Below are 17,500 nucleotides of genomic sequence, written 5' to 3' on the forward strand. Positions count from 1 at the left end.
TGTGCTTGTGCTTTGCACATCCTACTTGCTGTAACATCTATTGCTAATTTTATTTTTCCTTTCTCATTCTATCCTCCTTTTCTGTCTCCCCCCCCCCCCTCTCTCTCCAGGCTATATGAAGGGAAGGAGCAGGAAGAGTTTGAAGACTCTCTGAAAAGCTTGTTTGAGTCCATTAACAATCTGATGAAGAGCCATTTCCCCACCACTTTGTTGCAACAGGTGTGTGTGTGTGTGTGTGTGTGTGTGTGTGTGTGTGTGTGTGTGTGTGTGTGTGTGTGTTTGCATGTGTGTGTCAGAGAGAGGAGGAAGTGCTTGCCCAAACTTTTTTATATGGTAATAAGAGATTTTCTTTATGATGACTCAAGCACCAGGGCAACTTCGCTCCAGGTTTAATCAGCCTGGCAGTTTAACAGAAGTGATATGCTCATGGCAGGTAATCGTGGTGGGCTCAAAACATCCTGCTTTCAATGTTTAGCCCAGCTACCATGAAAGCCAGCTTAACTCAGCTTAACACACATCCAAGAAAAGAATGTGTGTGTGTGTGTGTGTGTGTGTGTGTGTAGGTGGCAGCTCTAAAGTACTTGCCTGCCGTGCTACAGGATATCGAGACCGTTTTTGATGGAAAGCTGCTCAGGTGAGTCTGTCACTCATATAATTGAAAAAGTCAAATAGAAAATTGATTCACTCACACCCAGGAAATTCACCTGCTTCAACATTCGAAAGGTTTCTGATGGTACAGTAGCATACAGTAAACATACAACGCCCGTGCTGTCCAGTGTCCCATGTTCTCCCGAATGTTGAACACGTGTTTTGTATTCCCGATAAAGTTGCCATTCTTCTTGTGTCCGTATTTGGTGAGGTTGCGGCGCAGAGCCTCACCTTCGATGCCATCCTGGGTGAGTGCAGTGTGATTGACGAGGAAGGCCACAGCCTTGCGTTGTGCCATATTAATCTTTTGTCACATTGTAAAAAGCGTTACAAGGGCTTTTTTTTATGCAGAAGTTTTATTTGTAAGTTTTATTTGTAAATTTATTTTACTAAGAGTTTCCCTTAGAGGAACAGACAGGAAATGGGGTATAATGCATAACATTAGTAGTAATGAATAATAAATTAGATTTAATTAGATTTAATGTTTAATAAATTAAATAGATTTCAATTGTAATGCACAGTTCGTACGCCAAGTGTGCTATTGCAATAAAAGACGGGCAAGAAACAAGTTAGGAGATGACAAAGAGCAGAGATGTGTGTAGTGCCGAGTGAGAATAAAACCCTGTCGGAATGCAAAGATGGCACAAGCTAGAAAAATTCAGTGAGAACACGGGACAAAGGAAGAGGAAAAAGACTAACGCCTAATCGAATGAAGAAGAGAAACTTTGAAAGAACCACAGGAGGGCCTGGAAAAAAAAACGAACCCCTAATCGAATCAAGAAGAGTAACCTTAAAAGAACTACAGGACGGCCCGTGGCTAAAAGCTTTTGATAACGGCGTCGTCGAGGTTTCAGAAGGCTGGCGTTTCCGGCAGCAGAAAGAGGGCTAATCCCGGCAACACTGCAGGGATGAAGAGTGAGGCTTGCGTCTTTCATGGAGGGCGAGCTGTCACCCGTTACCCATGACGACGCAGGCGGAGGTGGTGCTCTAGCTCACCTAGAGCGGTAGGGGCACCACGCTCCTGGGTTTGGACTCCCAGAGTGTTCCAGAGTTTTGTCATAATACTAAATGTGCAAGTTGCTCTGGATAACAGTGTCTGACAAATGAATCAATGAGAAAATTGTCAGCAGTGAAATTTTATTTTATAAGTGGAGACCTTTATGTCAGGTTTAGTAGAAATGTAGATTTTGTACAACGTCTGCATTGCAATACCTTCTCGTCATATAAACGCACATAAACGAATCCCAAGGCTGAGGTTTGGGCTGTTCCGAATCACAGAATGCATGTGACATGACCTTAGTGTAACATTGTACATGACCAGATGGCTGTCAGAGCCCATGCGCGCCGGGTACAAGAAACGCTGGAATAAAGTGATGTAAGAACAGAAAACACTAGTGCAGAAAATCCACAGAGATTAAGATTAAAGGTCAGGGGAGGGGGTTGGGTTGAAAGGCGGCGGAGAGTCTTAGAAGTCGACGATGAGAGAACTCCGGTTCAAGGTCAGTTCAAGGGTTTGTGCTCAGTTCCGGGCTTATGTGTCTTCATCCAGGAGAGCGTCCGTTTTTTCCTGAAGTCAGAGGCCTTGCTTTTTCTTACTCCGGGGAGAAGGGGGATGGGGGGCGGTGGTCTCCTGGGTCGCGCTTCCGGCATCTCCTGTGCCGCTCTAGTTACCCAGTGCCTCGCTGTTTGCAGAACATCTGAAGCATGTGGAGCTGTGAGCTCACCTTGGTTAGCGAATGAAAGGAAAGGTTTGCTTGTGAAGGTGACCAGGCGTTCCCCTGCGTTCATCTTCTCACCGAGGCTGTTACACTGACACGTCCATTCAGATTATTAACCAGAAGGCACACAGACACACTCGTACACACCTTTTAACCACGTTTCTCTCAAAGTTTCTCCCAGTGTTGCTTAGAGAGGCTGGAAGGAACTTTAAGGCCACGGTTTACTAAGTACTAATGAGTGGGAATATGGTTTTGGCAGGTAAATGGTGCGTGCAATTAGTGAGTGATTTGTGAATGATTTACAATGAAAATGTGGGTGAGTGCCATCAGGTGCAAAGACCATGTTTCACGTTTAGGGTTTTGTGAGTGTTTTTCCATAGCTTGGTGAGTCTGGATCTTAAAGATCCGTATATTTACTGAAAGGTGATGGAAAAGTAAACGTATATTTACAAATATATATATATATATATACATAAATAAGTGGATTTCTAGACTACTCTTTCTTGTGATAAAATGTATACATAAAATTAATACCTGCCCTTCAATTCAGATTAATACCTGCCATTGGGTTCAATTGAGATTAATACCTGCCCTTTGGTTCAGATTAATACCTGCCCTTCAATTCAGACTAATACCTGCCCTTCGGTTCAATTGAGATTAATACCTGCCCTTCGGTTCAAATTGATATCTGCCCTTCAGTTTAGTTCAGATTAATACCTGCCCTTCGGTTCAATTGAGATTAATACCTGCCCTTCAGTTCATCTTAATACTTGCCCTTCGGTTCAGATTAATACCTGCCCTTCAGTTCGGTTCAGAATAATATCTGCCCTTCAGTTTAGTTCAGATCCTGCCCTTCAGTTCAAATTAATTCACACATGTAATATTGTCACAGATACTTTCAGGCTTGATACATCACCTTGCAGGTGCTAATTTAATCTGTCTGCGTTGACATAGCCTTTAATTTTGCACCCTCAAGCAGAAATGCCCCGAGCTGCATATTCATTAAGACAAACCAGCAAAACAGGCCAAGCGGCGTGGTACTAGGTCCACTACTACTGCAGAGATTTTTGACCAGTGTGCAAGTGTTTGTGCATACACAGACCTTTTTATTAAACCAGGGTCTGAGTGCACTTATGTTCAAATGTAGCGTTTGGGAGAACAAGGAAGAACAATGAAAGATAGCACAGCCGTGCTTGCAGAGCACGGAAAGTTTTCATTAGCTCCCGAAAGTCCTGGAAGCACTATGCATGCATCCTAAAATAAAGTCATTAATGTTAGCATCAAAGACAAGTAGCAATGAAATAGCAATTATGTAGAAAAACAAAAGTTATTTGGCCGTTGGCATCTGACAGTGGATGCGTTAAAACGTCTACACATCTGTCTGCACACACACAAAATATTCCTCTTTCCACATGCTTACACTTGTGCTGAGCATAATAAGCTAATGCTATATTCATCAGTGTAGCTGCAGCCTAATTAAGGGTGTGTTAGCGCAGCTCCGTGTCAGAGGGGCACAGGGGCCTGTGTGCTAATGCACTAATGCACTGGTGTTTTGGTGCAGCTGCACTGCTGGTGACACGCCTGGGTTTTTAACGAGCCAGCCGTTATCTTAACAGATGGAGAGCAGAGGTGGTTGCGGGACACACACACATACACATACACAGCCAGATGCCTCCAATGACGTGCGCACACCCACACATAGCCCCAAAAACACACATACATATACACATATACACCCACACCAACAAACATGCATTGCGCATACGCATACACACACACACACACACACACATCCATCCCTGACCACCTTTCCTCAGTCCTTTTAGTTAAACATCTTTTTTTGGACTTTCTAATCTGCTTTTGCAGCACAGGAAAGTGTGTGTGTGTGTGTGTGTGTGTGTGTGTGTGTGTGTGTGTGTGCATGTGCATGCATGTGTTTTGGTGCTCTTTATCATTATACACAAAACACAGAAATCACATTCTCATTCACGCAGTTAATAATGGTGGCTGGAGATCGATACACAGCACTCATCGGTGGGAGAGACGAACCAAACGTCTCCCACCGCGTGCCGTGGTATTGTTTAGGCCCCGCTGTTGTTCGGGCCAGTGTTTCTGTTTTACAAAAGTCTCCCGCATCCCTCTGTCTTTGACAGGGAACGAATTATGTCCTGGAACTATTAGATGTTAAATGCCTTTCTGAGTTGGGTCCATTCCCTGACTAAACATTTCCTCTCTCTCTCTCTCTCTCTCTCTCTCTCTCTCTCTCTCTCTCTCTCTCTCTCTCTCTCTCTCTAGTAAGTTGCTGTATGATTTTTACACCTGCATTCCTCCGGAGAAGCTGCAGAAGCAGAAGGTGGCCTCCATGACTGAGATCGTCAGCAGTCGCCTGTTCCGGAGAAAAGGTGAGCGCCTCGTCAGCACCAGCCCCGCCCACCTCCGCCCCCGCGCGCCCCCGCCCCTGCCCCCAGCCCCGCCCACCTCCGCCCCCGCGCACCCCCACCCCTGCCCCCAGCCCCGCCCACCTCCGCCCCCGCGCACCCCCACCCCTGCCCCCAGCCCCGCCCACCTCCGCCCCCGCGCACCCCCACCCCTGCCCCCAGCCCCGCCCACCTCCGCCCCCGCGCACCCCCGCCCCTGCCCCCAGCCCCGCCCACCTCCGCCCCCGCGCACCCCCGCCCCTGCCCCCAGCCCCGCCCACCTCCGCCCCCGCGCACCCCCGCCCCTGCCCCCAGCCCCGCCCACCATCGCAGGGACTCGTTTCTCCTCTCTGCCTTCCATTTCATCCTTCTTGCAACCTCGTTATGACTCCCTTTTCCTCCTCGAATATTTCCCTCCATCTTACCTCCCCTCATTATCAAGATGTGGTCCTCTTCTCTCTGTTTAGTTTCCCTCTTGTGCCAGCAATCGCTTTATCGTGCTAGCTCTCTCCTCCTCCCCTCTGCTCCCTGTCGCTAACAGCCGTCCTTGCTCCTGAGATGGAAAAACAGCTATCTCTGCTGCTCAGTAAACATCAGATGCTAAACATCAGATGCTAATAGGTGATGAATGGACCGTGGATGGGCTTTAATGAAGAGTGTGATGACTCTATTTTGGAAACATCATCTAGAGACTCATAAATGCCTCGGTGGGCTCATATGTAAGGCCGTGTGTGCGTGTGCGTGCATGCGTTTGTATGTGTGTGTGTGTGTGTGTGTGTGAAGTGCTTCACACTCTCATGATGGAAAAACAGTTTAGGCCCTGAGACAGGGAGAGAGAGAGATAGCTAGATTGCTACTCCACTGCTCATAGATCAGAGATAGATTTTGGCAGCTCAGTAGTGAAGCTAAAGCTCTCGCCCTCTAAATCAGACTTAGTGACGTAGACCCCGGCCTGAGCTCCACTCAGACTCCCGGTCCTGCTCCTGGAGCTGGCCTCTAGCTGGAGCGATCACTATGGATACACCTGGCCAGGGCTTCCCCCCATGGTGTTAGATCCGGGAGACGGCCGGGCGGAAAAGCACTACCGCGGAGACACGCGTCTGCACTGACGGCCTGCCACGGAGACACGCGTCTGCACTGACGGCCTGCCACGGAGACACGCGTCTGGCTTCTGCGCTTGTCTTGGAGTGTGGATGTAGCCTGTGAGGGCTCACCTGCATGGAGAGGTCATTCTGCAGGTTTTTGGGCTCTCTTTGTATTCTCTTGTTTCGTTCTCTTGCTCTGTTTTCCTCTTCTTTTTTTAGTGGCTGGTTTTGGTCATGTTCTCTTTTTTATTATTCACTCTTCCGGCCTCAGTCTCTCTCTGGACGATTTAACTTATTCTCTCCATCTCCTTTCCTTTACCCATCTTCACTCTTCCCCTTTTGTCTTTTTTACTTTCACTGGAGTCCCTCCTTTCATCCTTTGTCATTTCCTTCTACCTCCTTGTATACTGCCATTTCTCTCTCTCTCTCTCTCTCTCTCTCTCTCTCTCTCTCTTTCATATGAACTACTGAGCATCAGAGTCGTGTGCCTACAAGTCACCACTAGCTAACGTGTTAAACAGTCACTGTCTCGACGTGCACATCTCACGCATTCTTACACACACCACACTGCCAGCCGCACACCTTGTATGGGAACTCGTATATCCCCTCATAAATATTTATAAACCAGCTCTGTGCCTGATGATGATTGGCCCACGGCTATGTGACATCACCGCCGCCGAGGTTCTGCCCCACGGCCCCCCCGCACCGCCGCCTGTCGGCTTATTTATTTATTCGCACGGCCGTTTATTTATTCGTGAATTACCGCCTCCACCGCGAGCCGCCCTGACAGGCGTTTTAATTGAAATTTTGTCCAGCGCGACGGTCCGAGGTGAGGCGGCGCGAAGCGAGCGAGACGACTGCGGGACATTTACACCCGGTAATAACCCCACCAGCCTATCAGCGCCACCCAATACAGGCGCCATCCCTAATTTATCTAATGGACTGGGGATGACAGCTGATTGTGAATGTGGGTGGCAGGGGATGGTGAGAGAAGCAGAGGGGTTCTCAGAGCATTCTCCACCATCTCAGATACCTTTATTGTTGGGGTAGATGGGTAAGAGAGAGAAATGGAGAATACAATTTGATTATGTACACTGCACACTGCTAGATGGATACACTATACATTCTCATTCAATCATGAGCTGGTCAAAAAATAAAATAATCTCAGAAATAGTACTCCCATTTGCCAGTGGGATTTTGGTTGGACATGCACTTTCCCATTCTGACAGAGATGCATACATACAAATGCACACGTGTACACACAAACACACACACACACACACACACAGACACACAGATAGAGACACACACAGACACACACACACACACACATACACACACACACACACACACACACACACACACACACACACACACACACACACATACACACACTAACACACACTTGACGTGTCCGTATTTGAAGTAATTTCCACTTGGAATGAAATTCATAAATATAATATGGGGGCAATTAGTTCTAACTATTCTACTGTCACACACTAATATCCACCAGCCTGTAACAGCATTAAAAAGAAATGATGCTCGTAGAGAGATTTTTCGCTGTCATGTTCATTTTCAGAGAGAGCGGTGATGCAGTCGCATAGCGGTATCCTCACCGGTTGGCACTCTAAATATTTTTTTTTAATAACAGTTGCATTTTAATCTGCTCATGACCTGTGCATTTGTTATCTTATTCTCATTTTTAGATCCAATGGCCTTTTATAATGATGTCACTTTTTTGGCACACCCTGCTAAAGTCAGTTACACTATGCATGGAATTTTGATGAAGTGTCTGTCCTAGTAAATCCCGTCAAGAGAAGTGAATTCCCTAGTCTCCCTGTGTTATTTCCCCGAACAATCTTTAGGATATATATATATCTCAATTGTTCCCTTTTCGTGTAGTTTCCTTTTTCTGTGTTTTGTCATAGTTCTTCAAAAGTTATTCCATACATTTAATAGCATGCCTGTTCTTGAGGTAACTGAAATGACAAGTTGTCATTTGTAGAATAACATTTGTTTGTATTCCTTGATGATAAAGGAAATTTGCTTGTTTGTGAATTACACCCCGGGGTAGTTATGTCCGTAAACCAAAACATACAAGTGCTAAAATCATAAACAAAATTAAAATATACAAGCAGCACCCATTTCATTAGAAATGCCTAACTGCTAGACACTCCATAGATTGACAGTTATATGGAATCAATCTGGTATCACATACATAAGGCTGTAGTGAGTCGCAAAAACATATCAAGATCACAAACCGAAGTACCATAGCACTCCCCTTGCTCTGCACCCCAGATTTGCCCTCGGTAAACTAGCGGCCAGCGCAGTGGCTCAGGTTAACGGCACGCCCTCGTCCTCGCCAAGATCCAGGCTGCCTGACCAGTCCTGCCCTCCGACGCCAGAAACCAATGAAACTGAAGCGCAGGTCAAAGTTAGAACCACGAAAGGAAATAATAGTGAAAAAGCAAAAAATTAAATGCCAAGAAAGTAGATTGCCATAAAAGAATCTCTGAAATTCGATTTGGAGGAAAAGTGCAACAATACCTCTTTTTTTTTTGCAATATCTAAATATATTTGCAACTCACTGCAGCCTTGTTTGTGATAAATATATCCACATCTCCTCACTGATGTAGAGTGACCCAGATGATAAATGGATACTATGGGCATGCTGGGTAGATATTAATGAAAAGCAATACAATAAAATCTATATTACGTAACCTCAGTATTACATAGCACACACATACACATATAAACGCACCACAGACTGCTTCTCACTCTATCTCTGTGACACATTAAAATGATGAATGGATAGAAACACAAGTGTGGTTGCACACACACACACACACACACACACACACACAAATGACTCTCATCAGATTAATTCATATGCAGCAAAAGTGAATTAAAGATTCCGTCTACAGCCCTAATGTGGCGGTTGTTATGGTTACTGTTGCCGAGGGCCAGTCTGACTGTGTTCATCCTGCTGGGATGAAAGCAGCAAGAAAAAGAAACAAAAACCACTCTCTGCTTTTTCACTTGTTTGTTGTTTCTTTTGTGTCCGGGGCCCCGTTTTGTCTGCCATAAGGTGTTTGTGTTGGAGTCTTCACTGAAGAAGGGTGGATGGTTCATCCGCGCGCGTCCCTCTCGTTTTGAAGGGTGCTGTAGTGCTCAGGGTTTTGAGAGGATGCATGAGAGCAAAAGAGAGAGATTGGTATGTTTATCTCTCTCTCATGCTGTTTCTTTCTTACTCCCTCACTCATCTATCTCTCTCTCTCTCTCTCTCTGGCGCACTTCCTTGCACTGCTTGTCTGTATTCCATTTTGCAGTGCGGTGTTCTGATTTAGGCTGGCTGGGTATTTCAAATAGTGCTCTATTACCATGGTAATAGTTTATTGGGAGCTCTCCAAGATGAAGGGAAAGATAAAAAATGAATCAATGATTTTTAGGAGGAGAAGAAAGGCTGAGGTATGATTGCCACGGCAACGGTTGGCCCTTTCATCTCCTCAGAGACAACATGCCTTCTGTCATAAAAGATGGCACAACAGTGTTCTAAAACAGGTCCTCTAAAAACCTAAAAAATATTTCTCTCTATCCCGCCCCACAGCTAGTGCAGGTGCATGTTTGTTTGTATACCTTATCTAGTTGTGGGATAATACCTGTGTTGTTTGTTGCATACAAACCTTTTGTAAACATCTATATGCAAAAGGAATTTTCTAATCCTAATAAGAAACAAAAAACCTATTCCATTATCATCACCTTTTTAGGACAGTTTTCATTGTCCTGACAAGCTAGGTCGCCCTTGTTTTTCTGCAATTTTCCTAAATAATCAGAACCTTTTTCCCTCTGAAAATGTAGGAAACCAAATACACACACACACACGCGGTTACTTTACCGTATTTCGGCTTGCACCGACATTTCAAGGTACGAGCGGTCAATCATCTGTGGGTTTTGTTTACCCGGTCTGGGTGTTGTGGCGCCATACATCACACTGAGGACTGCAGGTGTGCGCGAAGATGAAGGTGAAGATGGAGGAAGAGGACTTACGCCTCGGAAATCTCCCGGCTGCCGGGGGGGGGGGGGCGGAGCTTCAGCAGGGGCAGGGCGCTCCACTCAGTGGCTTTCTCTTCCTCAACAGCTCTCTACAAAAAAAAATAAATAAATAAAAACATCAAAAAGGCCCAGAAAAGATCCGAAAAGATTGTGTTCACTCTTAGATAGCGGCTTCAGGTGTGAACGCAGCCGCTGCATCTCCCTGGTTGCAGACTCGGCAGCTGACCGTAAAGGTCGTGAGGCGAAGAAAAGACGTCTGAGGCGGAGGTGTCTCAGCATGTCTCGCCGCAGTCTTGCTGAATGACGGGACACCGGTGATTCCTTCTCACTCCTAGAGGCGCTGCAAACAGACAGACTATTTCAAGAGGTTTTTATTGCATGAATAACAATTATTTAAACTATAATAGACCCTGATTAAATAACAAGCATAGATGAAGAGGGGTTATGCGGATGGGCCTTTGGTAAGGACGTGTTCAACGCTCACCACTTTTGATGTGGAAATCACACCAAGCCTTTTCAATTAGCATTAAAATGACGAGTGCTGTTGTCAGGGTTCACTTACTTTATTGTATTTTATATGAGGTGCGTATTTAAAAGGCTCTCGAGGCAAGTTTTTTCTATTATCTTTTAGTACTGGAGAACATAACCGCCATTTTGGCTTTAAACAGACCCCCGGAGACCAAGCCAGTGCAGAAAACTGCGTGACTTTTTACCAGATGTAGAAGCAGAAGTCACTGATGTGTCATTGACGTAGTTAATAAGGCCGTCCAGAAGCCTGCAGCTCTTCTGGAAGGAACAAAGTTTGGGTTCCGGAGGTCACACAGCAGAGCTACGAACAAGCTCCATTTCTCATTTAAGTGTTTTTTATTCCTTAAAACATGGAAAAAATGAAGCAGTAATTTTTAAAGAGCAGGTCCATCACCTGACATAAAATGAGACTTTTATATGCTGCTGTGCAAATGTCAGATCTAATCAGGCTCAGTAGCTTTTCTCATATCTGATATGTCATATTGTACCTGTATAGTTTTAATTATTCTAAAAGTATGCATTCTAGCATACAAACATGTAAACTAGCTACATTTTCTGTTGAAAACAGATTATAATGTGTGTGTGTGTGTGTGTGTGTGTGTGTGTATACAGTATCACCAGTTTGGCCCTCTTCACCATGTAGAGTCAGATGGAGTCAAAGAGAGACTAATAACTCATTTAATTTCTCGTTTTATCTCTCTTGAAGAAGGAGAGAGAGAGAGAGAGAGAGAGAGAGAGAGAGAGAGAGAGAGTGTATACACCTCTAATTGGTGTTAAACTGGTTAGCTCTGTTAGCGCTGAGACTGAAATACTCTCCTGAGTCTGAAGAAATTTAGCCTGTTGTTTTATGATCTATTGTCAAAATGTCTGATCATTGTAAAAATGTCCCTGATCACTGTAGAAATATTTCTCATCATTGCAGAAGTGTCCCTGATCACTGTAGAAATATTTCTCATCATTGCAGAAGGGTCCCTGATCACTGTAGAAATATTTCTCATCATTGTAGAAGTGTCCCTGATCACTGTAGAAATATTTCTCATCATTGTAGAAGTGTCCCTGATCACTGTAGAAATATTTCACATCATTGTAGAAATGTCCCTGATCACTGTAGAAATATTTCTCATCATTGTAGAAGGGTCCCTGATCACTGTAGAAATATTTCTCATCATTGTAGAAGTGTCCCTGATCACTGTAGAAATATTTCTCATCATTGTAGAAGTGTCCCTGGTCACTGTAGAAATATTTCTCATCATTGTAGAAGGGTCCCTGATCACTGTAGAAATATTTCTCATCATTGTAGAAGGGTCCCTGATCACTGTAGAAATATTTCTCATCATTGTAGAAGTGTCCCTGATCACTGTAAAAATATTTCTCATCATTGTAGAAGTGTCCCTGATCACTGTAGAAATATTTCTCATCATTGTAGAAGTGTCCCTGGTCACTGTAGAAATATTTCTCATCATTGTAGAAGGGTCCCTGATCACTGTAGAAATATTTCTCATCATTGTAGAAGGGTCCCTGATCACTGTAGAAATATTTCTCATCATTGTAGAAGTGTCCCTGATCACTGTAGAAATATTTCTCATCATTGTAGAAGTGTCCCTGCTCTTTGTGCTGTCTTTGTCTTTGCTGTGCATTGCTGCGATTGTGAACTCTTTTACTGGGTTCATTATTTAACTGAAGCCACACACTAAAAGCTGCTGTTTAACTACCCTTTTGTTCTAAATGTTCCCCTGGCCTGTCATTTCCAGATTGCCGTGATATACTGTTACCCATGATGCTTAAGGAGCTGGGCGGAGCCTTAGCTGACGTGAGGGAGGGGCCTCATGATGAGAGGCGGAACAGTGTGGAGCTCCTCAACAAGATTCTGGAGGTGCTTAGCCACAAGGACGTGGTAAGAGCCAATCCCAAGACTCCTTACTAATGCACTGACCAGTGACGCTTTATCTTTTAGTCACCGATCACCACACTGAAAGACTGATCATAGCAGTCTGAACCTTTTCCTTAAAGACGTTTAGCTAATCACACTGACTTACGTTTCAGGAATGTGGGTCATCCATATGAGTATGGATGAAAACACCAAGCGTGAAATATTTACAGAGCTGCTTATGAATTACTGATCATGTATCTATGGTACTGACATGCCTGCTGAACTAAACACTAATGAGTATTCCTAAAATTCCTAAAATTATCATTTGAAATATATTATGACTGAAAACAGAGAATCTTGATAATAATTTGTTTAATTCTAACATAAATACACCCACTTAATCACTAATCTCTCTCTCTCACACGCACACACACACACACACACACACACACACACACAAATGACAAGACTTTCTTTAATTGCTAAAGAGCTCCCACTCTGAAGTATGAATAATTATTCACTCTTTCTTTATTTACTTCCATGATTGTAATGAAGCTTCACAACACAGATAGAGAGAGAGAGAGAGAGAGAGAGAGAACAGGGTGAATCCTGGAGATAGGATGAATGAGTGGGAGGCTGTGGAGGATAAATGGTGATGAACCGAGGATGAGGAAGATGAAAGGGAGGGTAAACAAAAGCTGACGAAGGCCAGGGGGCTGGCGGGGGGCGGGGGGGGGGGGGCAGGCAGGGTCATGCCTGTTCTCACCTGCCCCTCACTTTATCTGGCTTCTGGGAGCGTTTCAAATTTCTAATAAACACGGGGATCAAGAATAAAGTCCAAAGGGGTCATGCACTCTCTCTCTCTCTCTCTCTCTCTCTCTCTCTCTCTCTTACACACACATACACACACACACGTTCTTTCCATCTCACTCTCTTTTTCCTCCATTGGCTGTCTTGCACTCTCCCTCCGCTCTGTCTGTAAGTGACGATGGTGCCACGTTTCCACTGCAGGCTCTGGGCGTCTTGTCTAAAGCCTTCCCAAGCTCGGAATGCCACTACACATTTCACGGATCAAACAGGGCCTTTATCAAGATACTTTACCTTCCACCCGTCACAGGGGTTCAGGCAGCCTGTTGTAAATTCCTCCTCATCTATGGCGCTACCCTATCACAAATCTCAAGGTTACCGAGAAATCCTTAAACATGTATTCACTTGGTCTTTTAAGAAACCATGACTCAACAGTTAGGACATTGATTATTAGTTATTTAATGTTTTAATGCGTTGACTCAAATGATGCAAACTTGCACCTCCTACACAAAGCTGACAGTTGTTTCAGACATCTGGGACTTCTAGTCATATGTATTGTTAGACTATCATGCCACTGTACTAAACCTAAGTCTTTAACTTATGGACCTCATTTCAAACTCTAAAGCACAGAGCAGGTGATATCTGAGTTGTGCCTAGAATTTAGAAACATTAAAAAAACAAACAAAACCCCACAAAATGTACGGCACTGTGAAACATTCTGAGCTATTTTAGCGAGCGGTGGGTGTTTATTTAGATGTAAAACACCATGGTTCAAATTTATAAAACATATTGACAGATTTAATTTGTTGATAACAGCAACCAACGCTGTGATAACACGCATTCTGGTTCACAAACAGAAAGGACCGCTGGCGTATATATTAGCATATGCGAGCTGTTCAGATCATATTTTTGTCCTTATTTGCATATGACGTTAGCGATTCATGATAGAACACATGCCATAAGAAATGCAAATTTAGGTCTTATAGAGGAAGAAACTGTAAATTGATATAGACTGAGGAGAGATTACATTTACCACCTTAGATTTAGAAGTACTGAAGGTACAAAGCCAGTGCGACTGTGTAGGTTTGGGTTTTGTGAAAGTTACAACTGCATTACATTTTCAGGCATCTGGCGGTTAGTCCAGCACAGTGTGTGGATGTATGTATGGGTGGCAAAGTTATAAATAAATATAATTTAAATACAGTGTCTCACAGTTTGCGAGACACGCCACGGTTAGGTTTTTTGAATCTGGCCTATTGCATCATGTAAAGACATTACCACAATAAAACATTCATGCAACTTACAAGAAAAAGTAACACTAATTTGTGTTTTTTTAATAAAGAGCGCAGATAGGTGCCATATCTTGCTTGCTGTTTCGGTCTTCTGCACCTCTAATGATGCCCTTTTGGCTCACAAAGCTTCTTTCCGCATGATAATGACCGTACACACACCGAAGCCCAATTAAGACCCACAGGTGTACGCTTACAGACTGGGCAGAACAGAACCTGAGTGGGATCTCTTGGACGGGGAGAGAAACACAGCCAGAAAAACCATAGCCAGTGTGGACAGAAGGATCGTGGTCGAATTCTTCCTCGGGCCTCTTTGCGAGGGCAGCAGCTATTTGTAAACACACAGACAGGTTCAAACGCAGAGTTCCTGGGCGCATAAGACTTCCCTGTGCCGTGTTGCCTGTAACGTGGCGGGTTGCTTATGAGGAGTCTAAAACGGCGTTTGTTAAGGAACGACGTATGCATTCTCCTGCTGAGGTGTACCCTGAAAGAGGTTCAGGGTCCTTACGTTGGTATCTGTAGATACTGAGAATAACATCATAGTTTCATCACAAAAAAAAACAAAAACCACATTTGAAGATTTAACCAAATTAAAAAAAAAAAACTAGAGGATGAAGAAAGAGCATAAAATGAATAGTGTCGGAGATAAGAGGGGCCGGTGTTTGTGTATTCACAGAGAACACCACCCCTACCCCACCCGCAGCCCTTATGCTCCACTGGTGAGGGGATTTGGCTGTGGGAATTGTGTGTACCTGATTAACAAGTTGCACTACAGGTGTGTGTGTGATTCTGTGTTTCCTAAAGCTGAAGTGAGATACTGTTGATGAAGAGAAAGATAATATAAATATAGAAATGAAGTATTCTACTCAAAGAGAAGAAAAGATGTTTCTCTCTCTCCTCCACCTCTCGCTCTCTCTTTCTCTCTCCCTCTGTGTCTCTCTCGCTGACAGCACATGCATGATGACATTACTGAGTGAAAATCAAACCGATACAGACAGGTCAACTTTGTTCCAGTTATTTGATTTGTCCACTTTAGTCGATGGCAATGGACCATTTAAATGGAATTAAGTGCACGCTTAGCAATGGACCATTTAAATGGAATTAAGTGCACGCGTGCACACACACACACACACACACACACACACACACACATACACACACACACACACATACACACACACACACACGCACACACACACACACACACACACACATACACATGCTATGTGTTAGTTAGGGTAGCATATGTTTCCCTTCAGTGCAGAGTTGTCTCTGACTCCCTCAAATTCTAGAATACTGCATATTCTGATCAATCAGCGCACAGGTGAACTCACACCTCCCCTCTACCTGCATGCCAGCCAAAGCCTATAGTCTCTTTCTTGAGTGGGATGACACACTGCTGTTTGTGTGTGTGTGTGTGTGTGTGTGTGTGTCTGTGTGTGTGAGTGACAGAGTAGAGAGAGAGAGTGTGAGTAAGTCTATGTATGCTTTCCACGAACTCTTAATGACTTCCTGTCTGTCTTGTAGTTCCGATGAAGGAGACAGGTGATGTCAAACTGTTTTTACTGCTTTCTTATCCTTATAGATAAGACACACACACACACAGAGCAGGAGACAGAGCATATCTACAGGAGGGAATGAATAAATACAGGAGAGAATGAATAAACTAGACAGAAAAACCTGACCAAAGAAATGAGAGAATGCAGAACAACAGTCAGAGAAGAAGGGAGACCAGCGGGACTGAGAGAAATGAGAGAGGAACGAATGTACTGAGTCAAAGTGCTGTAGGCTGTGGATGCTAGCTCTGCAATTGCTATGCAATTACATTTTAATGGAATTTCTTTTTTAAACTTGCAAAAGAACTTTTATGGTTTTTCATGTAATTCACAGTCTATTGTAACCTTAAAAGGTCACGTCAGACCACGTCAGGTATGTGCCCTGTTACGTGCTGTTACGTCATGTTATCAGTTAGTTCAGTGCTGGATGGGTGTAGCTGAGCTCAAGTGCCCTGTCCAAGGTCACAGTGGCATACTGTCTCCTGCCATAAAACCTGGCACGATTGTGGGCAGCTTTCCGTGTGAGTCTCGGGTCCTCCCAAGGTTTCTTCCTTAAACCCACCCAGGGAGAGTTTTCTATGCCACTGGTCCATTATAAAAAGAGCTACATAAATAAATTTGACCTGACTTGATTTGAAAATCACTTTGAGATAAAGGATGGATGGACGGATGGATGGATGGATGGATGGATGACAAACTGTGTTTTCTGGCTTAGTGAGTTGGCCTTTACATTCAGCTGCCAGAAGACATTAATGGAGGAATGCGGCCATTAGCCTGAGCCGAGGCCCACAGCCGAGCCAGGCCAGTAGCCTGAGCCGAGGCCCACATTCTGGGCTATTTTTAACGACTGACAACATCTCTGCTGAGCTGCGTGGAAGTTTGTGTTTGATGTTTTTACATCCCAAATGCCTGGTGTTTTTTCCAACTGCATGAGGTGGTTGTTTGACTCATTCCCCTCACCAGCTGTATTTGGGGTTTGCCGAAGCCCCCCGACTACGTGCAATCTGTTTTCCTCCGATTGCAAACATTTATGGGAAGTATCTTGCTAGAGACAAACCTTCTCTAAACTTCACAAGAGCGAAGCAACGTGAAGGTGCCTCCTGTAGGAGTGGCATTCCTGAGGGGTTGGAGGGTCTTGCAGACCCATGAGAGCAGCTGTATCATTCTTCTGACAATCACTCCTACTTGGGCCTTTGTAGCCTGCAGGGCTGAGAGGGATTGTGCCGTGGTTCTGACCCTGGCACGTGCCAACAGTATCCCGGTAGGAAAAGAGTTTGGGACGTGCCCCGGACCCCCCCACATAGGACTTTGATGCCGAGGTGGTCGGCGGTGGCAGGGAGATCCGGCTGGTGGCGTGCGTGACTCCTCTGCTGCTCCTCGTCAGAGATGAGGTTTTTGGGATTGTAGATGTCAGCGTCACTTTGCCAGCTGTTTCCGCGAGCTAGTTACAAGCAGAGCGCACGACAGGCTGCAGAAAGCAGCTTTGGTCCAGGTCTGAAGATTAGTTTCTATTTCCGAAAGCCCCAATC

At 44.6% G+C, this 17,500-nt stretch overlaps 1 protein-coding gene across 1 annotated transcript in view; it reads left to right on the forward strand.

The window, feature by feature from the left end:
* Nucleotides 1–17,500, forward strand: part of dock2 (dedicator of cytokinesis 2) — an 80,245-nt gene that overhangs the window by 22,247 nt on the left and 40,498 nt on the right. Inside the window, exons 22-25 of the mRNA XM_035520351.2 lie at nucleotides 111–219; nucleotides 564–634; nucleotides 4,662–4,768; nucleotides 12,201–12,343. Of these exons, the coding sequence (XP_035376244.1) occupies nucleotides 111–219; nucleotides 564–634; nucleotides 4,662–4,768; nucleotides 12,201–12,343 (430 nt within the window). The remainder of the gene's footprint in view (nucleotides 1–110; nucleotides 220–563; nucleotides 635–4,661; nucleotides 4,769–12,200; nucleotides 12,344–17,500) is intronic.

The sequence above is a fragment of the Electrophorus electricus genome, chromosome 4, assembly GCF_041902795.1.
Source record: "Electrophorus electricus isolate QZ-2024a chromosome 4, ASM4190279v1, whole genome shotgun sequence".
NCBI lineage: Eukaryota > Metazoa > Chordata > Actinopteri > Gymnotiformes > Gymnotidae > Electrophorus > Electrophorus electricus.